We start from the raw sequence: 27,715 nt of genomic DNA on the forward strand, positions 1-27,715 counted from the left end.
AAAAAAAAAAAAAAAGAATAATAAAATAAAGTAAAATAAATACATACATAAAAATAAACTAGAAGGAACTCAAATATCAAACAATGGCTAAACCCAGTTATAATAAATCTATGCAATGACTTTTATATAGTTCTTGATATAATGTATGTAATGCAGAGATTTATTATCATAGAAAAATATTCATAATATACTGATAACTCAAAACATACCTATTCTGTTTTGGAAAGTAAGGGAAAATGGTGTGTGTGTGTGTGTGTGTGTGTATGTGTACATGTACATGGATACATATACATTTTATTGTTTTTTGAGATAAAGTTTCGCTCTTGCTGACCAGGCTGGAGTGCAGTGGCACAGTTTTGGCTGACTACAACCTCCACCTCCTGGGTTCAAGTGATTCTCCTGTGGTCAGCCCAGAATGGCTATTATTAAAAAGATAGAAGGTAAGAGATGCTGAAAAGACTGCAGAGAAGGGAATGCTTATACACTGTTGGTGGGAACGTAAATTAGCTCAGCCACTGTGGAAACCAGTTTGGCAATTTCTCAAAAAACTAAAAAAAGAACTACCACTCAACCCAGCAATCCCATTACTAGATATATACCCAAAGGAAAATAAATTGTTCTACCAAAAAGACACATGCACTTGTATGTTCATCACAGAGCTATTCATAATAGCAAATACATGGAATCAATCTAGGTGCCCATCAGTGGCAGCCTGGATAGAGGAAATGTGGTACACAACACTATGGAATACTACACAGCCATAAACAAGAATGAAATCATGTCCTTTGCAGCAACAAGGATGTAGCCGGAGGCCATCATCCTAAGTGAATTAACACAGGAGCAGAAAACCAAATACCACACACTGTCACTTGTAAGTGGGAGCTAAACACTGGGTACATCTGGACATAAAGATGGGAACAACTGATGCTGGCGACTACTAGAGAGGGTAGAGGGGGAGGGGGACAAGGGCTGAAAACCTACCTATTGCGTATTATGCTAACTATCTGGGAGATGAGATCATTAATACCCAAACCTCAGCATCACCCAATATGATATAACAAATTTGCACATGTACCCTCTGAATTTAAAATAAAAGTTGAAATTATAAAAACAAGCAAAAAAAAAAAAACCCAGTGATAAAGACAGTCTTAAAATCATACTCTGATTCATTCATCACAAATACAGAAAGTAACTTAAACAGTAAGCACTTTATTGTAAATCACTCAGCACATTCAAACTAGGAGTTGAGCACCATGAAGTAAATATGCTGGGAATGGCAGAGCTACTTGCAGGGGTTTCTAGAACCCAAGGGTCAGTGTGACTTTTTAAAAACACGATTTTAAGTGGTTAAGGGAGCTACACGTTGTACAAGGTACTCTGAAGGTTCTATTCTGTGGTCCTTCTGACACTTAGAAAGATATGAAGGTAACAGGACTAAGCAGTGGATACAAATTCAAAGCTTATTTCAGTTCAACAAAGATTTACTAGAACTACTTACAAGAATACATTAGATATCAATGCGGGTCTCTTCATTTAATGCAGTAGACTTTCTGTTATGTCAAGCCTATTCGCTGTATAATAAATTCTGTCCAAAGTCACAAAAATATTTTAAAAATTCCCACCAATTTGGGCCATTTAAAAAAAATGATAATGTTTATGGATCCTTAAAAACCAGACATGAAGTAACATGTTGTGACAGAATAAAAAAATAAAAACCAACACAGATTTCCACTAAATACTAGGCACTAAACTATTAATAGCTACTTTATATTCATGATGTCATCATTCTCAAATAAATCATTTGGGTTTGATATTATTGCCCTCTTCATTTTACAGACGAAACAGAAGAATGGATCAATTGTCTTGCCCCAAATCACAAGCTAAGAAAGGGTGCCAGGATCTGAACTAGAGATGCTTTTAAAAGCACATTATAATCTTAAGTTATACGTTGCTGGAGTTATTTTGGATTTTCATAACAAATCAGTATGTGTTTTCATTGCTAGAGCACTGCTCCACCATGTGAATTTACTAAGATACTTTGGTGTCCCAAAGTCAGCTGTGGTAATCATGATTTCCCTGTCAATCCTTGCACAGAGGAATAAGAATGAAAGTGGTCACAGGCATGGCAGGACATGTATATGCGACTTATTAAAAACTTTCTTCTTGTAGTTTTATGTTTACAGATGGCTGGCTTGGAGAAGGTGAAAAGAGATGGTTATTTTTGTTTGATATGTCCCAGACCAAAAAAAAAAAAATTGAAAGTCAATTCTTTCAAACATACAAATCTGAACTCTGGTTCACTTTAGGTAGATTTCAATAGGCTATACATGGAGAGCTATGAACATAACACTTTGTTTAGTTTTTCTGAATGGTTAAAAAAAAGTCACACCAAAAAGAAACTTAAAAATCACTTTGTTGATTAATGCTAATCAACAAAGCTATTGATAGTTTTTTAAAAATCAGAAATTCCTCAGTGCTTTGAGTCAAAATTGAGCTTTGTGTCTTCAGAAGTATTCCTCCAAGGTTAAAAAATGAATATTCAACTCAATTAGGTCAACCGAGTCAATTTTCTTCTTTAATGGAGGAAACGATAGATCAAAATGTGTTTTATTGGAGAACCAGTAAGTTAATGAAGGATACAGTAGTAGGCAATACATGACCCACTGGGATAGAATACAGAGTTACAGACAGTTAAAGGTAGGTGTCACCAGTTTTTTTTGCTGCTGTTGTTTTTGAAACAGGGTCTCATTGTTGCCCAGGCTGGAGTGTGGTGGCACGATCTCAGCTCACTACAACCTTTGCCTCCCAGGCTCAGGCCATCCCCCAACCTCATCTTCCCACCTCATCCTCTTGGGTAGCTAGCTAGGACTACAGGTGTGCTTTTGCAGAGATGGAGTTTCACCATGTTGCCCAGGCTGGTCTTAAACTCCTGAGTTCAAGTGATCTACCCACCTTGGCTTCCCAAAGTTCTGGAATTACAAGTGTGAGCCACTGTTCCTGGCCTTTTTGTTTTTAACTTTAGTTTGATACTTTTTCTTTTTTTCTGCCTCTCTCAGGTGGTTCTATACACAAGTCATAGTAAATTCAAAACAAATGAAATTTCACATAACTTATAATTCATTATAATTCATTAACTCTACCAATATGCCTTGTTTTACAAACATATAAACAATTATGTGTATAGTCCTGTATCTGCTCTACAAATGGAAAAACAAAACATTTATACTTACTGGAAAGAACAGTTGTAAGGAAAATGTAGTCTGAAAAGGATATGAGTCCACATTCTCCAAGGGTGTAAAATATACTGCCTTCATCAGCAAATTTTTCTCGTTCCTGGGAAATTTTCTATAAAATGTATCGGTTCCACCAAAAGACAAAAATATATAAGTGAATTAGAATATAAATAGTAAGAGATGAATTACCATTTATCTGAAGTTTTATGCTATTTATCATAAGCGTTTCTCTGATGGCCATTCAAAAATCAATGGATCCTTTGCAGTTTTCAAGATGATGAAAATTTCAAGACAAAAATTATTTTTTCATTTTAACACTGGCTCAATATGAACACTAGAAAATAATTTCTATGTTAGAACCCTCTACCACTGAGCATTGTATATGTTCATATACAGGCCCACTTCAGAACAGGTTTTGTTTCTCAGTTTGAAAAACAATCCACCTTCTTCTACAGAGGTATAAATAGTAGTAAACAAGCAAACACACACATGAAAAAACTAAAAGGAAATCAGTTTTGTCCAAGAAAAACTATACTGAAATGATTAGAAAGGAAGAAGTGAGCAACTATTTCCAAGGTCCATACAAATGCTCAGAAAACCAATTTCTGAAATACTAATTGTAATTTTACTTTGTAACCCCAAGAATCTCAGTTTCAGAATATAGAACAGTATGCAGAGTGAATAGCATCTCTGAAATATAATGACAAATCAGACGTGCACACTTTCGGCACAATTTAATCATATTTACTGTTACCTTAACTATGGCTCCTAAATTTCAGCTATTTGATGAAACTGTCTCCTAAAACTTAGTTTTTACTCTAAATATATAGTTTTTTTTTTCTTTAGTCTATAAATCTCACAAAGAAAGTTAGTTCTCAGCTTTAATAATTATCTGCCTGGCAAGTGGTCTCTTCCTGGGTGTTTAAACAAGCTTACCCTGTTTTCTGAATTCTTAGCCAAAGCATAAACTTAGTGGTGACACTGAATATATTTTCAAAAACTGAAAAGGATCCACCAAAAGTTAGACTTGAAACTAATTTCCACAAGTTCTCAACCACCAAAAATATTTAAGGAATTATTCTAAGTATAAAATAATAGATTTTAAAACCCCAAACCAATAAAGCACAATCAAAGTAATAATGTCATGCAAGCATAAAGTAAGAGGCAGCATTGCAAGCATAACTTCAAGAGGAGTATCATGAAAACTAAACCAACAAGCACCATCACAACAGCATCCAGTTACACAACTATCCAATGGGTTACCTCTGTCTAGTGGAGATCCCATCATAAACCACAAAGGAAAGAAAACTGGTTAACCAACTGAAAATACAAGTAGTACCAACGAATCATCATGAAGTCGGTTTGCATGATCTTCTTAATAAACTCATTCAAAATAGCCTCTACTAGATATTTACTTATTCATAAGAACAGTAGCTATGGACAGGTGAATACCAACAACACAGTTCTAGGTTTTGATGGCGCTTCTACTTAGGAGAACTTCACTGACTTCTTTCGTGGCTGACAGAAGGCACAGTACTGTTTGATAGCATTTAGAGATTACTTCTTTGAGCTGACAACAAAAATTAGCATAGTCCAGTATGTTCTTACTAAGGTTAGATCTCATACCACACTTGATCTTTCTAACAAGAGACTGAACAGAAATTTCAGACAAAAAAAGCTACTGGACGAGAACTAGAACAGCAAATCTTTCCACCAGGGAGTTAATATTTAAATTTCTCAAAATAGAAGAAAAAAAAGTTGTATTTTTCACATTACCCAAGATAATGCAAAAGTAAGGTAGGTGAACAGAAAAAAATGTACAAAATGAGAATAGGTGTCCAAAGGCTATTACCAGCCATAACAATAAATGTGTATAGAAGCTAATACTTAATAATAATGATGTAATAAGCTTATGGGGAAATTGCTATAAGTAATTAAAATAAATAATACAGTGGAAGCCACAGGTTGAGAAACAGACAAAAGTCTAAGGATATAGTGAAATGAGGCAGCTAAGCCAAAGAAGCATACCTAACATTATTTTTCAAACATCACCTGGGCCATGCTGATGCCGAGAAGATAACACAAAGACAAATCCAATTTTGTTGGTTACAAAATTTAAGTATAACTTCAAACTCACAGAAAAGTTGAAAGATTAGTATAAATTCACCAAAAGTTTACATATTACACAATTTGCCTTGTATTTTTTCAGTGTGCCACTTTGAAAGTAAACTGGAAACACCATACCCCTTTACCCTTAGATACCTCAGCATAGATTTACTAGGAACAAAGACATTCCCTAATGTTCACAATCCCAAATGCCATAATCCCCAAAGATCAAAATTTCTAAAGCCTAAAACCCCCAAAATGTAATTCTGATACATAATTTATAACACAGTATACACTTAATACAACCAGGAAATTTAGTATTGATACACATACTATTATCTAATCCAGTCCTTTTTTTTTTTTTTTTTTTTTTTATGGAGTCCCTGTCACCCAAGCTGGAGTGCAGTGGCACGATCTCAGCTCACTGCAACCTCTGCCTCCCAGGTTCAAGCCTCAGCCTCCTAAGTAGCTAGGACTACAGGCATACACCACCATGCCCGTCTAATTTTTGTAAAGACAGGGTTTTGCCATGTTGGCAAGGCTGGTCTCAAACTCCTGGTCTACCCATCTTGGCCTCCCAAAGTGCTGGGATTACAGGTGTAAGCCACTATGACCAGCCAAATCCAGTCCATTTCCAAATTTAACAAACTGTCCCAATAATTTCCTTTATGGCTATTTTCTCCAGATTAAAAATGTAATCCACAACCATAAACTGCATTTAGTTATCATGTCTCTTTAGCCTCCATTAATAAAGAACAGCCTTCTTTGTCCTTCTTTATTTTTTCCTGTAGGAGGTTTAGTGGTTTTGATTGTGATTTTAACCATTTAACCACACAATACATGGGCCTTTTAGGTTTTGTTTCTTTCACTTAACATGTTTTTTAGGTTCACCAGGCTGTAGCATGAATCAATATTTAATTCCTTTTCATTGCCAAATAATATTCACTGTGTGGGGAGCTGATCATAACACTGTATCAAAACACTATAATCCAGAATGTTGAAATCCCCAAAGATCAAAATTCCTAAGTCTAAAATCCCAAAAATATAATTTTAGAAAAAATAAAAATTCTTTAAAAGTTATTTGCTTACATTTTTAAAGGGGATGTGAGAAACATAAAAATGTGGCAGAAGATGAACCATATTCACAAAGAAATGGCTCAAAGGGGAAATATGTAAATGTCTTTTACTAGTTAGTAATTGTATGTGTCCCAGCTTTATAACTGCAGTCATCTGAAATACCCGGAGAACAAACCTAATTCTTTCGATGAGATCACTTAAAAAACACAATGGGTTGGCCGAGCGTGGTGGCTCACGCCTGTAATCCAAGCACTTTGGAGGCCAAGGCGGGTGGATCAGCTGAGGTCGGGAGTTCAAGACCAGCCTGACCAACATGGCGAAACCGCATCTTTAAAAAAAAAAAAAAAAAAACCACAATGGGTCATCACTGCATACACAGTTGCCCAAAGAGCTGGGATCTTGAGAAATTTTATCTCTCACAAATGCAGAGGAGGTACAAACCAGGTAATTTCTTCATTTATGGAGGAAGTTTCAATGTTTTTACGTAAGTGCACAATGCTTACACACAATCAACGCTGTGATAACGCACTTTCCTGAAGTCAAATTTCTGATATCCAAAGCAGCAGCAGAAAAGTCTGTCCCAGCTTTCAGAGACCCATTTGTTCTCTCCAGACCCCTAGCTGATTGGATGGTGCCCACCAACACTGAGGGCAGATCTTCCCCATCTAAATCCAATCATATTCACATGCTATCTCCTCTCCCTAACAGAAACACCCAAAATAATGCTATACCAGGTTTCTAGGTATTCCTTGATCTAGTCAAGGTGACATTTAAAATCACTGACACCTAAAATTAAGTCCACAAGTTTACCCTTGTCAACCTGGCACCCATACACAGCTCCTTAAGCCATACTTAACTCCCATTGATATACTTCAGGGGTGTTATGGAGGCATATTCCAAGGAGAACATAATCTTCCTTATCAGGTTGGTAATAATGTTCATTTTCTCTCACCGCTACAGAAGTAGTTATTTAAATTTTTTGTTCTTGTTGTTTTCCTTTTCTCTTTTTATTTTCTGAGACGGAGTCTTGCTCTGTCCCCCAGGCTGGAGTGCAATGGTGAGATCTTGGCTCACTACAACCTCTGCCTCCCGGGTTCAAGCGATTCTCCTGCTTCAGCTTCCTAAGTAGCTGGGATTACAGGCACATGCCATCACACTCAGCTATTTTTTGTATTTTTAGTAGAGACAGGGTTTCACCATGTTGGCGAGGCTAGTTTCAAACTCCTGACCTCAAGTGATCCTCCTGGACTTGGCCTCCCAAAGTGCTGGAATTACAGGCATGGGCCACCATACCCAGCCTGTTTTTTTTTTTTTTTTTTTAAATTATGTTATCGTATTACAAACAAATTGTAATATACAGATTTATATTAATGTGTAATTTTTACTGGAAAGTATAACCTAAGGATTTATATTTAATTCAATGTATGTAATAAATTCAAATATAATAAACTGTAAGAAAGAAATTTTTGAATATAAATGTTGAAAGAAATAGAATATACTTCAATTCTATTGTAAGGGTATATAATGTGAGATTAGGTAAGAAATTATCAGTTCAGTTAAAAAATTTTTTGGTAAGGGTCTATGAGAATTTATTTCACCTTCAAGTTCCTGAGGTAAGACTCTAGCAATCTTCAGTATACATGCTAAAAATTATTTAAATAGAACTGGATATTCTTTTTTTTTTTTTTTTTGTCTTGCTCTGTTGCCCAAGCTGAAGTGCAGTGGCGTGATCCTGGCTCACAGCAAACTCTGCCTCCTGGGTTCAGGCAATTCTCCTGCCTCCCGAGTAGCTGGGATTACAGGCGTGTGCCAGCACACCTAGCTAATTTTTGTATTTTTAGCAGAGTCAGAGTTTTACCATATTGACCAGGCTGGTCTTGACTCCTGACCTCAAGTGATCTGCCCTCCTCGGCCTCCCAAAGTGCTGGGATTACAGGTGTGAGCCACTGCAACAGGCCAGAACTAGATATTCTTAAAAGAGACTGTAACTCCATATACCTTACAGAGCATTATGTTATTTTATGTAGCTTAGAAGTTACATTTCAAACTTGATCCCAATCACTTGAATCACTGAAATTAAGGATACAGAAGCAGAATGCAGGTCAAATGGCAAGAATAGCATTTCTATTCAATTTACTGACAAATGTTACCCCTTCTTGGAGAACAAAATTATGCACAATGTTTTACAGCAATGTGCTCACTAACTTAACAAAATGTAACTGTTTTACTATTCACTGATGTGAATGAACTAGTCTTAAATCTTATTTCAAAATTTAAAATGTAATTATAGGTACACTATCACCAACATGTTCAAATTCCTGATAAGTAAAATCAAATGGATCTTATCACAGGTTTCTGGTATAGATCTCAACTGCACCATACCCTGAATATATTTATTTTTCAGATAAGCAGAAAGACTTGAAAGTAAACTTATTACATAGCAAATAATATACTACACATGTGTAATTGCTACGCTTCACAGTGAGTCAAAAACCTGGATTACTTTACCAGATGACTTTATGCTGAAGCACTCACACTTGGGTTTCTGATCAATCACATAAACTTATAAAATATGTGGCTAAAACTGCCAGTGCCATGAGGAGTACAAGGACTGGGATTTGCAGACTCATGAGTGCTAAGTGTACTCAAACAGTAAATCCTAACTAGTTACAGGGTTGATCAAAATAGGGTTAATAATTTTGCCTTCTGGGACTCAAGTAGATGAAACCAAAGAGAGAAATCCTATCTAGAAACTTATTATTTCTTCTAGTTAAGATCTAATTTTCAAGTTATAAAGTTCAAAAAACCTTTTTCTATTTAATAGAAGTTGAGGGACTATATCTGCAAAATCAATGTTTACATATCATCCAGAAATTCAAAACATCTTTGGCATATAGAAAATCTGATTATTTAAAATAGGTGACATCCTTTATGGGGCTGAAACATTTGGATTATTTTAGTATTAATATTTCTCTACGTTGCTGAAATACATTTCAGTCTATCTAAATCCCTTGAGTAATATTTAAGGTTGTACATCAAAAACAAATTAATGATAATATGCTTCTTCTGGGAAATACAATTTTGGCATGCTATTTCCAAATGATAAATAGTATTTCTACTTAAGGTTGGGGTCAAGGTGTGTGGTGGGGTGTTAGAAAGAAAGAGAAAATTCAGCAATTTTCCCATGCAATTAATGTGCACACTTCATCATCTAGTTGGTATATGGATAGATGCCAAAGCCTTGATAAAACATCAATCTTAAACAATCACACTATTCCCAGTCAAATTTAAAATGCTGCACAGCTAAAATATATTATTCTTATTCCCCACCCCATCTCTGAATTTGCAGAAAGGTAGAATTTGGGGATATGCCACATAATAATGAAATCAAAATATTTCTAATTTGAAGTAGTTTATGATTCCTCCTTCGGACACAGATTTTCTTCTAAGCTTTTCAAAGGTAATATTGAATTTGGGGCAAACACATAAATTACTGTGCAACAAATTGGAAGGTGAATGCTTAAGATACTGTAAACTTCACTATGCCAGAAAGCAATTCTCTTTTCAGTCCCAAATCTAACCACCTTAGCTGTAAGAACAATTCCAAATACCTGGAATGCAAATGTTTTCCTATCTCATTAACTAGATGGCTTCAGAGAAGATGGTACAAATGAAGATGTTTTTAAAAAACAGATGATTTGATTAAAAAGCAGTAATAAAACATTTTAAAAGTCTACTGGAATGGCACTTACTTTAAGGAAATGATACAACTTTGCTGAAAAGGTTTATTTTAATCCTCAGTATCTGATGAGGTATTATCAAAACTCTAGAAGGAGAAAATCTTCAACTCTACTATGTTCTACCATATCATTTCTACATACTAGCTTCAAAGCAGCTTTGAGCAGGAGAATCTATGTTTTATGACTGTTGATTATCTGCTACCTAGATCTAAGAATTTAATTTTGAGCTTTGGTCACTCAAACGGATCAGTGTTAAAAAGAACAGTCCTGAAATCAGCAGCAGTGTTGGTTTTAGTCACTTGGGTTATAAAAGATTTCTCTACCACTTAATGTAAAAACAGTCTCAAGTAAAGATTTTGAAGAATAAGTCAATATAGTGATTTCACCTTCTTTCACTTGGAAAAAAATTTGTATAAGAACAAAATGTATCATAAGAGCAAAAATTAAAGTTTCACTCTGAGGATCACTGTTCACAGCCTTGATCTACACTGTTTTAGTAACTATCACCTCTCGGGAAATTTGATGAAGGAATTTAAAATCAATTTTGAAAGCAAACAAACATTGATAGGTATCCCTTAAATGACCATTAAAGACACATGAAGAACTTAAACATTATACTTCTCATAACTGGACGTGACTGACCTCAATTATAGGTGTTAGCATTTCACTTGATTTACTCTCTTTAGTAAATGCCAGGCACTGTGCTAGGCATTTTATATTTGCATTATCTCTTTAAGTGCTCACTGCAATTCTATGAGGTAGGTGACACTATTACCTGCACTTTATAGATAAGAAAACTAGGTTTAGAGAAGTTGAATAAGTAGCCACAGGTGACAATCCCATTAAGTGGCAGGAGACTCCAGAGCCCAGGTCATGAATCATTATTATGTTACATTGATCAACTGCCCAGGAACATACTGGGTATCTATATGGTTCACAATTTCTGGAAAATGTTAATGAGGACTGAATATTTTTGAAGTAGTTAACTATCATAAAATATTTACCTTAGGGCTTAGTTTGTATCTGCTAAGTTAACTTGAAGTTGAAGAAGAAAGTCCAAGCCAATCATGTAAGTGCACATTTTTTTTTTTTTTTTTTTTTTTTTTTTTTTGAGTTTTTTTTTTTTTTTTTTTTTTTTTTTTTTGAGACAGAGTTTCGCTCTTGTTACCCAGGCTGGAGTGCAATGGCGCGATCTCGGCTCACTGCAACCTCCGCCTCCTGGGTTCAGGCAATTCTCCTGCCCCAGCCTCCTGAGTCGCTGGGATTACAGGCACACCCCACCATGCCCAGCTAATTTTTTGTATTTTTAGTAGAGACAGGGTTTCACCATGTTGACCAGGATGGTCTCGATCTCTTGACCTCGTGATCCACCCGCCTTGGCCTCCCACAGTGCTGGGATTACAGGCTTGAGCCACCGCGCCCAGCCAAGTGCACATTTTTTAAAGCTTTCACTTATTCAGGTATATTTCAATCATTTTGAAAATGTGCATCACTTCAAGTATAATATTCTTTATACTTTTAAGTTAATAAATGTTAGATTTATCTGTAATTGGTGCTGTTTTCTATTCAAGAGAATTTTTTAAAATGCATCATGCCAAAAACAAATATGTAAATAAAGGGCTATCCTCACACATATGATTTACAACCAAAGATCATAAATAGATATTCAGGCTAAGCCGAGAATTTGTTTTACCAGAATAGAAGGAGAAATAACTTGTTTAGTATATCTCTCATAGAACTTTATTTGTGTGACCTTGAAACATGCTAGAGTATTTGTGCTAAAAAATAAGAAAAAAGAAGTTAGCCTGGAACTAAAGAAAGTTCTCTCATACCAAAGTGAATTTCAAATCTTGTTTTATGATGCAAAAACCTAAAGATGAAGGTGTAAGAAATGCAATGGTTAGTCATGTTTATGTTTTCAAATCAACAGTGATAAATCAAATGGGTTCATTGATCCCAAATTCAAACACAACATAATCTAAAATAAAAATGGATTTAAAGATATTTTAATAGGAGTCTGAATATTTGAGACAACTAAGTAAACTACACCCTTCTTTGGTGCACTTAATCATTATATTATTATTTATTTCTCAACTTGAATAGTCAAACATATGGGTTAGATGAACAAACTTTAGTAGTGGTGGAACTCAGAGACTGGAAAGAGACATTATGGATATTCCTCACAGCAGTCTAAGTATTTGACAGCATTAATAATGCTGCATCTGACGAACAGCATTCTATGCTACCAGGAAAACAAAACGATCCCAGCCTTTCCACAGTCAATAGAAACTTAGCATGCAAAGAACAAATCCCCGCAAGGAAGCAAGCAAGAAACAAAATAACTGTTCATTGACCTTTGGAAGCTTAAAGGATTTATACTAGTGTCACCAAAATGAGTGATATTCATAGAACCCAATATAGGTAAACAATTCTCCCACTACCTAAGAAAAAAGTTTATTATTCTTTAATATAAAAAGTTTATTCACAAGATATCCTTAGGAATACAGAAAAACTTGATTTTGAATCCTTGATCAACCAAGGACATTACCTTCAACAGTGAAAGTTTAAAGAAGACTGGTGCTCTTTTGTCACCTAATGTGGTTGACTACTTAATGCTGCAGATTCCAGAGACTTTTAAGCACTTACTAACTGCTGCCTTTCTAACCTATTCCTAATTAGTAAGGACACCTATCCAAGTCCAGTCATTTTAAATCTTCAAGCTGTAAGCCATACAATTATTAAAGGAGAGAAAGAGTTTTTTTTTGTTGTTTTTTTTGAGATGAATCTCGCTCTCTAGCCCAGGCTGGAGTACAATGGCATGATCTCAGCTCACTGCAACCTCCGCCTTCTGGGTTCAAGCGATTCTCCTGCTTCAGCCTTCCAAGCAGCTGGGATTACAGGCTCCTGCCACCACGCCCAGCTAATTTTTTGTATTTTTAGTAGAGACGAGGTTTCACTATGATGGCCAGGCTGGTCTCTAACTCCTGACCTTCTGATCCGCCCACCTCAGCCTCTCAAAGTGCTGGGGTTACAGGCATGAGCCACCACGCTCAGTCTTGAGAAAGAGTTTTTAGCTGCCCTCTACAAACTGTCCTACCATAATTAAAGAACCAGAAGTGGCTGGCCTCAATCACAGGTGTTAGTATCTCATCTGATCTACTCTTGGTACTTTGTATAATGTTTGTGCCATGGCTGTTCTAAAATAGAATTCCCAGGATTAGAAACATTGATAATGGGAGCATCCATAAATTATTATGACATAATTTTTAACGTATTTGTTGGTTTGGTTCAAATGCTGTTAAAGGAAAAGGTATTTAGGAAGATAATCTATCGTAGCAATAACAGGATGCCTAATTTGACGGTTTGGTAAGGGGACTACTAGGAAACACTCCATTTTTGAAACAAAGGAGTACAGAAAAAAGGTACTATAAAAATAAACAGCACCCTGTGGTCTTCATTAATTATATAATTAGTTATTTTAAACCAATAGATTTTTATAATTCAGCTTAATTCATATTTAATTACTACCATTCAGCTTAATTTATATTTTTAAGACTGCCAACCACCACCAACGTGAGAGTAATATTTTAATGAATAAATTTTAATAATTTATAAACTACCATTAAAGAGCCCAAGCCTTCAAAAATTAATTCAAAAAGTACTTTTAGGAGTGTCCTTGAAGATCTCCTTTGCCAACCTACAAGTATATACTCTTTTCATGGTTTTTTCCAAATATTTAGTTGCTTTTCCAAGTTAATTGATTAGCTCAGAAAAGCAAAATAAGAAAGTCTTTCTAGATATTCCATTTGTTTTCCCTTAAGCCATTTTATTGAACAAAGTGCAACCAAGCAACTGCTTATTTGTATTTATTATGTATGAAATTTCAAAAGAAAAAATACTAATTTTTAACTTGAAGTTACTGTTGTCTCATCAGTCCTGTTACAGTTCAAGTAGGAACATAATATCCCAAATAAGACTTTTCTGTTTTTGTTTTAGAGATAGGGTCTCACTCTGTCACCCAGGCTGGAGTATAGTGGCACAATGATAGCTCACTATAACCTCCAACTCCTGGGGTCAAGCAGTCCTCCCACATCAACCTCCTGAGTAGCTACGACTACTACTATTTTTAAATGTTTTCATAGAGATGAGGTCTTGCTATGTTGCTCAGGCTGGTTGTGAACTCCTTGGCTCAAGTAATCCTCCTACCTCAGCCTCTCAAAGTGCTGGGATTACAGGCATGAGCCACCAGGCCTGGCCTCTAAGTAAGACTATTAAAGTGACCCAATTTATTAATTATCTCTTACACTTAATAAGAGTGATTAAAACAATGTTTCTTAACCTTTTGTATAACATACAATGTTAAAAATTCCTTTTAAATCATGCTGGGTATTAAATTCTCAAGGACTTGTGCAGTGCTTGGATTGTTATATTAAAGTATGTTAATTTAAAGTGACAGGAACAAAATCATTCTGAAGGGAGCAGGGGAAGGACATACACATCATGCATTGAACCTTTGTTCCTGAAGCATTACTATGGGTTTTGGAGCATTAATTAATTTAAAGCACATGCTGCTGAGTCAGTACCTGCCAGAAATCCTAATCAGGAGATGAGAAAAAGAAAAAACATTGACATTGTTTGATTATATGAACAAACCAATCAAATATACATATCACAAAACATAATATACAAACAAACAATTAAAACCTGTAATAATATCACCGAACACCTGGAAATAGGAAATGAGGAATACGTAGAAATGTTTTAGATATCATCAGCTAGGCACAATAAAACAAAACAAGGATGTCTCATTACCATTTCATGTACATAATAGTTTTTTAATTTCATGGCAAATTAGTTGCTTTGCCACTTATATTAATATATAGGCAATCAAATATGGATGAGTTCAGATAATTAGTAACTAAGGAAGAATACAGAATGGCTCCTTAGAAAAAAAATCTCCTCTAAAATTATGTTGCATTAAGTAAAGTGCTATCCACATTGGTATTAAAAAAGAAATAACAGTCATTATGAAGGCTGGCATTTGGACAAGCAGTTGTTGTTAGCTAATTTAGCTGGGTACCACTCCAAAATATTTCCAAATATCAAATGGTTTTAAAGATTTTTTCCATAAATAAACTTCAACAACCATGAAATAAAATTTGACCTAAATTTACTATCCTATTCTAAGCACACTGAGTAGCATTACAAAATTTCTTGACTGAAAAATAGATGGTATTAACAATTTACAAGCCTACAGCTGAAACTTATACGACAGAACCCAAGGGATTTTACAGCTCAGAAATGAGATGAATAACTGTGAACAAAGGACAACTCAGAAATGTGAAATCAAACTGGAGGCCTCTCTTTAGCTAATGGACTAACCAGGGCCAGTTGCTCATTGCAGAAATAGCACAGGAGACTTTTTTTTTTTTTTTTTTTGAGACAGAGTCTTACTCTGTCACAAGGACTGGAGTGCAGTGGCCCAATCTCAACTCACCGTAACCTCCGCCTCAAGTGATTTTCCTGCCTCAGCCTCCCATGTAGTTGGAATTACAGGTGCCTGCCTCTACACCTAGCTAATTTTTTGTATTTTTAGTAGAGATGGGGTTTCACCATGATGGCCACACTGGTCTCAAACTCGTGACCTCGTGATTCGCCTGTCTCAGCCTCCCATTGTGCTGGCATGAGCCACTGCCCAGGTAGCACAGGAGATTTTCATAGCTAATTGAACTGGGAAGGAAAGGACTGTAGAGAGAACAATTGTGCAGATGGTATACTAGTCTTTCATGCAAACCAAGAAAGAAGATCATATATATGATAACAGAGAACTCCTTTCATAAATTGAGTAAAGAGCTCAAAGTCATGCACAATAGCTATAATTTGTAGCACTAGATACTTTACCTATCATCCCAATTTTACTGAGAATGTAACTGACAGAGAGGTGAACTGGTCTCTTGTTCAAGGTTACCCATCAACTATGTGGCAGAGCCTATATTTAAATACATGACTGTCTATATCCAAAGTCCACACTCTTCATGTCACTCTATTACAGATAAAGAAGTTCAGCAATCCACGACGTTTTTCATACCAATTCAGCATACTTTTATAACATCTACTAACCATTTACACACAGCTGCCAAACAGAGTACTGAGATACTCAAAATGGAAATGCCTTGGAAAATATTTCAGATACCAAAGCCAGATTTTTTTTTTAGGGTTATGATGTGTAAAAAAGAACTAAATTTGCTAATTTGTAAGAGAAGAGAAAACTGAGCAAATGTTTTTAAAATAATTTAAAGAACTTTGGATGGGAAAGAAGAAAGATGGCAAAATCTGTAACTAAAAATAAAACAGAAAATTCCAGCAGGTGTGAAAGGATAAGAAATCTTGAATTTGTTCCTCAGTTCACTTTTGTAAGTTAATTACATTCTTTTTATTTTTGAGATGGAGTTTCCTCTTGTTGCCCAGGCTGGAGTGCAATGGCATGATCTTGGCTCACCACAACCTCTGCCTCCCAGGTTCAAGCAATTCTTCATTCTCAGCTTACTGAGTAGCTGGGATTACAGGCATGTACCACCATGCCTGGCTAATTTTGTATTCTTAGTAGAGACAGGGTTTCTCCATGTTTGTCAGGCTGGTCTTGAACACCCAACCGCAGGTGATCCAGCCTCCTCAGCCTCCCAAAGTGCTGGGATTACAGCTGTGACCCATCGTGCCTGGCTTTTTTTTTTTTTTGAAACAGAGTCTCACTCTGTTGGCCAGGCTGGAGCGCAGTGGCACAATCTTGGCTCACTGCACCTCCGCCTCCTGGTTCAAGTGATTCTCCTGCCTCTCCCTCCCAAGTAGCTGGGATTACAGGTGCCCACCAGCACACTCGACTAATTTTTTTTTATCTTTAGTAGAGTTCAGGTTTCACCATGTTGGTCAGACTGGTTTTGAACGCCTAATCTCAAGTGATCTGCCTGCCTCAGCCTCCCAAAGTGTTGGGAGTATAGGCATAAGCCACCGAGCCCAGCCAGTAAATTAATTATGTTCTAAATTTTGCTTGTCTAAAGACTATAATGAGCAGCTCCATTCAAATGATGCTATATTTAACATATAATTAATCAATATTTGAAAGAGTTAATAAATTGTTTAGTTTATAATAGTAAATTGTAGAGCCAGGATTCCAAATTCTCTTAAACACTGTGTGATACCAGCTTTCTTATGTCTAATCCAGTTGTGTATATGACCTTTTAAAAATTTTACTACCTTACCTAATACTGTTTGCTCAAAAGAGTAACCTTGATTACAATTAGCAAAGATCCAAGTTTTCAAATACAGATGACAGTGTCCATTTTAAGAGTAATGGCTTAAAAAAAAAAAGACAGTACTTCTCAAGATGCCAAGTGGTGCTTATGATATATGAAGAAATAATGGAGCCAATAACAGTAAAATTGATATTCTGATTTTTAAATTCAGGTATTAAAATTTATGTAGCTCGTATTTTCTTTCTTTAAAACGAAGTGTTATGTGGTTTCTCAAGTTAATATGAATTTCTAGCTGTACTTTATCACTTTTTTTTTTTTTTTTTTTGCAAGCAAGTAGAATTCAAAACTTTATCAAACCGGAAAAGATTAACTTCAACTCTTACCAAAAAGAAAGTGAAACATCAAGGTTAGTTTTTTGAGCCAACAGTATTAAGTAAGGCAGTAAAATTTTAAAAAAGGTCATATACACTGCTGGATTAGACATACAAAAGGTGGTATCACACAGTGTTTAAGAGACTTTGCAATCCTAGCTGTATGATTTTAGGCTAGTTACTTATCTTTTCTGTACATTCTTTCTTTCTTTTTTTTTCTTTTTTTTGAAAAAGGGTCTCACTCTGTCGCCCAGGCTGAAGTGCAGTGGTACAATCTGCAGCCTCTACCTCCTGGGCTAAAGCAATCCCCCCACCTTATCCTCCTGAGTAGCTGGAACTACAGGTGTGTGCCACCACACCTGGCTACTTTTTGTATTTTTTGTAGAGAAGGGGTTTTGCCATGTTGCCCAGGCTGGTCTTTAACTCCTGAACTCAAGCAGCCTTCTAAAGCACTGCGATTACAGGCGTGAGCCACCACTCCCAGCTCTTATTTTCTTAATCTGTAAAATGATAATAAAAATAGCTAAGATAGTGGTTGTGTGCACTAAATGAGTAATTATGTGTAAGCCTGGCACATAATAAGCACTCAAAAATAGTATTATTGGTGATAATTCCCACAAGACAAATATAGTCAAGCATTTTTCATTTAGAAATTTCACTTTTCTTTCCTTTTTTTTTGAGACAGTCTTGTTCTGCCACCCAGGCAGGAGTGCAGTGGCGCCATCTCGGCTCACTGCAACCTCTGCCTCCCAGGTTCAAGCAATTCTCTGTCTCAGCCTCCCAAATAGCTGGGATTACAGGTGTGCACCACCATGCCTGGTTAATTTTTGTAATTTTAGTTGGCCAATTTCACCATGTTGGCCAGGATGGTCTTGAACTCCTGGCCTCAAATGATCTGCCTGCCTTGGCCTCCCAAAGTGCAGCAATTATAGGCCTGAGGCACTGGGCCTGGCCCAGAAATTTCACTGGAAAAAAAAAAAAAAAAAAAAAACAACCAAACAAACAAAAAACACTGACAACCAATGAGTGAAAATGGGATTTTAAAAAAGGGCCCAATCATCACTCCCCAAAGTAACATGTGACTTTGAAATATCTGTGAGGAACTTCTGGCTTTAAGGAAATACTTTCGTTCTCTTGGCATCTGTTACAGTGTTTTTAAAGCAAGAATTTCCCTATATAAAGAAAACAGAAATGGTGTATTCTACTTTAAAAATGGGATTCATAGGGCAAATGAAAACACAGCTCATAAGAAAAACTAATAAAATTATATTGACATATTCATATTTAGCCAAAACCCTGAATAAATATATTAATTAACCAAGAGTTCCTATTTGACTGGTTTCAGGTCTCTGGAAGCCAAGAGAAAGGAAAAGAAAGATGTGGCTAATTAGCAAAGCGGAATTACATGTCACATTATAACCTGTTATCTAAATTTGCCTAGACTAGTTCAAATAAATGTGGAGATTCATCAAATCCTGTCCCAGGAGGCTTTTAGTTCCTATGCCCTAATTTACATTTCCTTGATCTTCAATACATTTAACTCTTAAAAGACAGAAAATTCCTTAAAACTTACTATATATGTCAAGGAGTAAAACTACACTGGACCTTATTCTAGGGTCTTACCTTATCTGAGAAATAATTACAACTTGAATAAAGCACCAAGAAGTATTACATAATAGGAAAAAAATGTGTTCATATTCCCTTTAGAGGAACCAACAATTTCCCCCCAAAGGAATCTTATTTTAAAGTTCCATTGTTAATATTTTCAAAAAGACCTTTCACCTAGTAAAAGTAAGAGCATGTAGTAATATTAAAGCTTTGATTTTCAACTATGACTTCCATCTGTTCCTCTTCTAATCATATTGTCTGTTATAGACACTATAATTAGTACATCTCTTTCTTGGTTTTGACTATACTTTTATCTCTTTACAGCTAAATGTGGATAATATTTCATTTTTATGTAAAATGTTTTCTTATTCCGTGTGAACAAATATTCTTGTAGGTAACATAAAGGAGGTAGAAATAAAATACATATTAATTCTTCCAAGTTGGAGAGACCATCAAGGTTCTGAGGGGACTGTAGTTACAAATAATGAAAAAAATTCAGAGGTAGTATTTCTGAAAAGTACAGGGAGAGGTTGGGGGAAAGGGGAATCAATAGGTTGAAAAGAATAAATCTGTTCTCTAAAAAAAAGAAATACATTGTGGTATGATGATAATGAACAATTGGTTTCAAGAGGCAATTTTGCTATTTGAAAATAGGGCATAAACTGCATAGTTTTTAGAAGAGAGAAGCGGGCTGCATCAACACTGTGGAAATTGGTATTCCTTGCTTAAGAAAAAATTTTATCTATACCATGCAATTTCTTCTGTAACTTTATAAGAAAACATAGTGATGTCTGATGTGGAGAAACTTGCCTATTAACAGGCAATAGAAAATACAAACTATAATTTCTATCTTTGGTTTGCTGAGGGAAAAAGAGGTAAGAGGAAATGGGAAAATAAAGAAGGCTACAAACCACTTGAAATAAATCATGCAAATAAAAGATAGCAACTAAATGATTACACGAAAGAAATTATAAAGATGTAAAATAAAGGCTCCACTTCAAAATAATTGCTTTGTTTATAGGCTAAGTAGATGGTAATATCATAAAAGATGATAAATGAAACAAAGAAAAACTATAGTTTCCATTAAAGAAATAATCCAAAATTCATGAAATGACTATATTGACAAAGCTTTAGTAAAATACATGGATACCAGGGGAAGGTGCATTTTTTTTCACAAGAAGGATTCAACACAGGAAGGTGCATTTAAAAAGAATCTATGACATATTACATTAAAACAAAAGCCAGCCGGGGTGGTGGCTCAAGCCTGTAATCCCAACACTTTGGGAGGCCAAGGCGGGTGGATCACCTGAGGTCAGGAGTTCGAGACCAGCCTGGTCAACATGGTGAAACCCTGTCTCTACTAAAAATACAAAAAAATTAGTTGGGTGTGGTAGCAGACGCCTATAATCCCAGCTACTTGGAAGGCTGAGGCAGGAGAATTGCTTGAACCTGGGAGGTGGAGGTGGCAGTGGGCTGAGATCACACCATTGCACTCCACCCTGGGTGACAAAAACGAAACTCCTTCTCAAAATAATAATAATAATAATAATAATAATCAAAGTTAGAACATATTTTGTATTACCATCTCTATGCTATAAGCTATTTATAATAATAATAATTTTCAAATGTCTCCTAAGAGAAAATCTTCAAGATTTGAAGTTTTAAACTTTCAAACCTAGTCTCATATTTTAAAAATAATATCATTTATCTATGAAACATATTCTTAAAACCAATGGTAACCATAGCTGTTACCATTCTTTATACAAGGCCTATGATAGTAGATGGTTTGGAAATGCAACTGACCATGCAAGTGACAATAATAATGTATTTCGTAACTTTTCTACAAGGGAAGTTGCCAGTATTCTAAAAGTATTAGTGTCCATTAACATAAAGTAATAATGGGGTCTAGAAAAAGATTCACCTACAAATTCAAAAGCTGCTTAATCAAATTCAGTTTTCATTCACAATCAGTTGAAATAGTAATGTCTCATTTACTTCTTTTTTTTTTTTTCTCATTTACTTCTTACAGGGAATCTTCTAGTTAATTAGACAGATCAGCAGAAAAAAAAAGATTTTGGCAAAGCACAATTATCTGTCAATAACAGCTGGGACACTGTTCCCTATTTTGCATCTGGAGGTTCCATTATTCAGGTATGAATTTAAAACATCCCAGGAAAATGATATTTTTACATTTTTTCTTACTTTTAATGACAAAAGGTTGACGTTTAATTCAATTAGAATGCTATAAAATAAGCTAGTGTTTGTTACTGGTCAAATTTTGGGCTTTGTTAAACAGTGTGCTAAAAGTTAAGATAATGGGGGCTAAGACAATAGGAGTAAATAATTCTTTCTCTAAGCATTTAATAGCTAGCTTATCTTCAAATTAAAAAAAAAAAAGGGGAGAGGGAGAAAATTACCCATTTAAAAATCAAAGCAAATCTAAAAGGAAATTTCTCTTGGATGTTTAGCTTTCTAACTACATTTCTGGCCATAATGCATAAAATGTACTATAATATCATTACCACACGAATCTATTTTTTTAACAGAAAATTGTCTTAGAATTTGTGTATTCTAGAACCAGCTACTTAAAAATTAAGATTTTCTGAATGAGAGAACAAAAGAATCATGAAGATCTAAAGAAAAATGAGAAGGCCGACAGTTGAGAAAGTACTGACAGTTACAATTATCAAGGGAAGGACTTCATACATAACAAAAAACCATGGAAAACTTTTAAACTGATCAAACACTAAATGAATCTGGCACTCTTCATTACATAAGGTTTTATTTATTTTTTCCTTTTTTTTTTTGAGACAGAGTCTCACTCTGTCGCCAGGCTGGAGTGAAATGTTGTGATCTAGGCTCATTGCAACCTCCGCCTCCCAGGTTCAAGTGATTATCCTGCCTCAGCCTCCCAAGTAGCTGGGACTACAGGCACCTGCCAATACACCAGGCTAATTTTTGTATTTTTTAGTAGAGATGGGGTTTCACCATGTTGACCAGGTTGGTCTCAAGCTCCTGACCTCAGGTGATCTGCCTGCCTCAGCCTCCCAAAGTGCTGGGATTATAGGCATAAGCCACTGTGCCCAGTCTACATAAGGTTTTAAACTAGTATAGAAACTACTTTCTTAAATTTCACATGAAATAATGTATAAAGACATAAATTTGTAAATACACAAACCATAAAAAAAGATCCTATTTAAGAAGCCTAAACTTGGCCTAAAACAAGACCTCAAGAAGGTATTTGAGGGAAATTAATAAAGGATTTAAATGAAGAACTCAATGTGCATATCATAAGGTAGATAAAAGGGAAATATGTATTGTCACTCATTGCTAAGGCACAAGCTGGCCTGCTCAGGGTCAATTCTATACCTCCTTCTATGAATCTCTAATTTCTCTTTCAGAACCTATGCTCCTTTACCGTAAAGTCAACATTCATATGCCTGTGTTTCACACAAGTCATACTTTCAAACATACACTGATATTCCTAAATCTTGCCTTTCCTATTCCAATTTTAAAATTAATGCTTACAGTTCATTTGCAACTATAACCTGTTAAATCTGCCTTCCAAACACAAAAACACTGCCATTTTTGTCACCACAAGGTGGGTACTCAAACACTTTTATTGTATTTTATTCTTGCTATTTTATAAAAAAAAAAAAAAAATGAAAAGCAGAAAAATACTAGCAATAAGAAATGTAGAGCTCACAGATTTAATATAACAAAAACAATGATGAAGCTCATCAGTAATGCCAAAAGCTGCCAATTCTTCTTCTTTTTTTTTTTTTTTTTGAGATAGAGTTTCGCTCTTGTTGCCCAGGCTGGAGCGCAGTAGCATGATTTCAGCTCACTGCAACCTCCACCAGTTTCAAGCGATTCTCCTGCCTCAGCATCTCAAGTAGCTGGGATTATAGGGGCCCAACACCACACCAGGCTAATTTTTAGTAGGGATGGGGTTTCCCTATGTTGGCCAGGCTGGTCTTGAACTCCTGACCTCATGATCTGCCTGCCCTGGCCTCCTAAAGTGCTGGGATTACAGGCGTGAGCCACTGCGCCCACCCAAAAGCTGCCAATTCTTAGGATCAAGTAGACCAAATAGTTACTGGGCCACAACAGGAAAAAACTGAAGAGCATACAGGAAACATGAGTTATCATTACAGATTTTATATTTGGAAAATCTCTAAGAACGGAAATCCCCTTATAACACATTAATCTGTTGTTCAACTTGCACATATTCAACTTCTTTGTATGTTTTCAGGTTTATACATATGTATACAAGAGAGGAGCAAACTCTCATGCTACTATGGATTCTTTCAGTGACCAAAAAAGCTATTTGTTAAAATGAATTTGCTGTAAGTTCTTACTGACTTAATGAGTCAGACCTCCACCAAGGAACATGTGATTGACTACTGTAATTTTTTGCAAGTCATCAAACATTTAATGTTTGCCTCCTGTCTGCCAGGCCTATGCTGGACTCTGAGTGACACAAAAACAGGTAAGATAGGGACCTGACCCTCCAAAGACTCTGAAATCAGAAGTGTTGTAGTAAGTCCTTACACTGGATAGGGTACTTTATTATAGATAAAGCAGAGACACCAGGGATCAGAGAAAAGATGAAGCTGCCCCAAAGCAGAGTTAGGGCTTTGAGCCTAAGTCTCCTAAAATCTAGTTCAGTGCCCTTCCTTTTTGATCATTCTTTTAGAATATGTGACTTTAAAAAGAGGGTATTCACAGATGGAGGCACTTTAGGCACGGTGCCACCTTAATGGAAAAGATAATTTTTAGGCAGGTACCTTAGCTGAGATCTCTCAAATCTTAAGGCAGCTACTCATTATTTTCAATTGTACAAAAGGGGTCAACACTTATCCCTCCACCTTACCATGATATGGAGTTTTATGTAATGATGCAGGAATTGGCACATTTCTGCAAGATCAGTTTCTACTAACCCTGACCTCTCCCCATCTAGACCCTCTTTTGTGATCCTGCCTTTTCCAGCCACTCCATGATTTTCCTTCTGACTTCCTGTTCCTTGTGCTTTGTAGAGCCATGCCTGGCTCTTTCTTCTTTCTGAAGTGCCTTCTTTATCCTGTGTAAAATTGACCCTTTACTTTTCTTTCTGACCCTGTGTAATATTTTCTTTTTGGAGAATTTAGCCTGAAAGGAAAAAACATATTTGACTGCTTTATGAGATAATAAAACTGAAAGTCTCATTTTCTATACCTAAGAATAATTTGTTATACTGTTTATTCAGGTATAAATAATTGAAAATAAATACAGTGCAAACTTATAGGCAAATTTGGAGTTGTCCTCATAATTATTATAAAAGCACTACAAGGACCTTTGTAATTTTCTAGTTAAGATTACTGCGGCCAGGCGCAGTGGCTCACGCCTGTAATCCCAACACTTTGGGAGGCTGAGGCAGGTGGATCATGAGGTCAGGAGTTCAATACCAGACTGGTCAACATGGTGAAACTCCATCTCTAATAAAAAAAATACAAAAATTAGCTGGGCATGGTGGCTCATGCCTGTAATCCCAGCAACTTGGGAGGTTGAGGTAGAATTGCTTGAACTGGGACCAGGGAGACAGAGTTTGCAGTGAGCCGAGATTGCAACACTGTATGCCAGCTTGGGCTACAGAGCAAGACTCGATCTCAAAAAAAAAAAACAAAAAAAACATTATTGCTAAACACTATCTTAAAGTCTGAGGAAGGTCAAGTCAGGGAAGTGTTTTGTAAGAAATGCCAATATAATATTGGGGGGCTTATTAATCTTTATGATGGCTATTAACATTCAAAAGTCAACAGACACAAAATTAGCCCTTAATATATACAGTAGGCACTACATGAGAGTTACCTTACATAGAAAAATATAGAATCTTCTGCTTGATTCTTTCAGTAGAGGCATATGAAGGTACAGACCTCCTACCCTAAGCATGCTCTTTTGATAAGATAAATAGGTATTCAGTGATTTCTCACATATAATTATAGAGAAACTTAAAAATCTTCTTAGTAAAATAATAGGATATATGTATAGAAGTGTCATAGTTTGCTTACCTTTCCATCAAAGCGTTTTATTATATATTGATCCAGACCTAAGTCTGTAAAACAAAAGGAAAAAACATTTAGCCGCTGATTATAACTCAAGTGAAATATATAAAATGACAGCTCTTGGTTTTGTTTCCAGTCATTCAATTAAAAGCACAAAACATTTATTCAAAGGCCACAAGAAAGAATGTTTTGCCCCACTTTCAGATTCAAAGTGTGAGTGCTAAGAGATATCAACCCTTTTATTTTACATATCAGAAAAGTAAGGCTCTAAAAAGGTTAAAGTGTGCAAACTTATTCAATAGTAGAGTCCAATTAGAACTCCAGACTCTCCCAGGGTAGTGCTCTTTTCATTGTATCAAAGTGCTATATTATTTTTCATTAAGGTAAGAAATATTGGTTTAATCTGAATGCACAGTAATTTTTTGTATCAAGTTCAAAAAAAAAATTCAAAACCCCAAAAAAAAAAAAAAACCTATTGCAATACACCTAAACAGACACAAACAGGCCATCTTAATACTACCTTTTAAAGTTGGGTCCCATATTAGATATTTACTTGGGAATACCCAGCACTGATAAAAATTAAGTGAATATATTCCTTGGCATTGAGGGCAGGGATATTTTTGTCTTTGCACACAGCTTTATCCCCAGCATTTGAAACAGGGCTTGATCAATAATTATCTGCAAAAGAATGAATGAATAAGATACAGTCCTTGCCTTGAAAAGTCACAGTTTAGTTAGAAAGACATATGGATATAATAATTAACATTACAACGGAGCATACAATTAGTTCAATAACACGGTGCTGTGGGAGTTTTGAAAGTGGAGAAATTAGCACCCCGTTACACTTATTTTCTTGCATAATTATTCAGTTCTTTTCTTTCAGTTGTCACTAGTTCAGGCCCTTACATCACTATGCCCACAGTATTACAATCATCAGATTATCATTGCTCCCAGAAAAAGCTTTTTACATTTCTACTTCAACACATTTGGTTATACATTCTTCTTATCTAAAATGTGCCTCATCTTCCAGAAGTCAGCCCTAAACAAATTGAACCACTGACTGTAAAAGAAACATAATTCAGTAGGAGGATCCAAGATGGCCGTTTAGGAACAGCTCAGGATTGCAGCTCCCAGTGAAAGTGCAGAGGGTGAGTGGACGCCACATTTTTATTGCCAACAGACTAGGAAATTCCCAGGCGCAGGAGCTCCACGGGTCGCCAGCGCGGCTGTTTCGGCCAGCACGGCTGTGCGGGCCAGCGCCGCTGCTTTGCGCCACGTGGCTGCTTTGATTGATTGATCTCAATCAATCAATCAAAGTGCTGTAGGTAAGATTATTATTAAGGATACTTAGGGGTCATCCTAGAGATAATATGTAGTCCAGGAGAAGTAAATCACAATATGATCTGTGTTTCCCTCTTTTACACACTTTTCATCTCCAAAGAAGATGAAATCATATCAAGATAATAAGGTCAGCCAGTTGGATATAGTGGGGAAAAAAAAAATAGGGATCCTCTTTGCAAGAGGCTATGCTTTGCTCTAAAGAAAGCCCAAGTTTTCCTACATAGAACTTTAAAAATTCTCCCCATGCCACTGTTTCCTCAAATAATTGGCCAGCTATGCAGAGCTGGTTACTACAATAGCAAGCACCACTCAGAGCCTAGAGCCTGAAGCAACTACCTAACTCATTATACCTAGGGATGGCAATGACATTCAGACTTCACAGAGGGAGATGGGACATATTCAAATCACACAGAATATTTTTTCCTTTTAATGTCCATCCTACTTCACTATGATTACTCCAAACTTTCTTGACATTCAGTACAGAAAAATTCTTATTCATCTTGCACTCTAAAGTTCATCTGTTCCCTATTCATTTTAAAACTGCTTAATTTTTGGGCTTCATGTGGTCTGTGCTTCGTGATTATTTTTGAACAGTTCTAAAAGTAAAATGTACAAATTTAGATCTGTTGGGTATCCTGGGATACAGCATGTGTGAAAAATACGACAAAACTAAGTTGAAATATGAGCTACTGGCTATAGTCCAGCCATCTCTGATAGAAATTCAAACTACAAAAAATCTACAGCCTCACTTTGTTCCTTATCTCAACACATATAGGAATAATATATCTTTTTTGTTTGTTTGTTTTTTGGGGGGGGACGGAGTTTCGCTCTCGTTACCCAGGCTGGAGTGCAATGGCACGATCTCGGCTCACCGCAACCTCCGCCTCCTGGGTTCAGGCAATTCTCCTGCCTCAGCTTCCTGAGTAGCTGGGATTACAGGCACGC

At 36.0% G+C, this 27,715-nt stretch overlaps 1 protein-coding gene across 1 annotated transcript in view; it reads right to left on the minus strand.

The window, feature by feature from the left end:
- The window catches only part of MICU1 (mitochondrial calcium uptake 1), a 155,263-nt gene that overhangs the window by 115,850 nt on the left and 11,698 nt on the right, over nt 1-27,715 (minus strand). Inside the window, exons 2-4 of the mRNA XM_017518561.2 lie at nt 25,436-25,479; nt 14,740-14,751; nt 3,231-3,345 (exon numbers count right to left, since the gene is read on the minus strand). Coding sequence (XP_017374050.2) covers nt 3,231-3,345; nt 14,740-14,751; nt 25,436-25,479 — 171 coding nt within the window. The remainder of the gene's footprint in view (nt 1-3,230; nt 3,346-14,739; nt 14,752-25,435; nt 25,480-27,715) is intronic.

This window comes from Cebus imitator, unplaced genomic scaffold (assembly GCF_001604975.1).
Source record: "Cebus imitator isolate Cc_AM_T3 unplaced genomic scaffold, Cebus_imitator-1.0 Scaffold686, whole genome shotgun sequence".
NCBI classification, from domain to species: Eukaryota; Metazoa; Chordata; class Mammalia; order Primates; family Cebidae; genus Cebus; species Cebus imitator.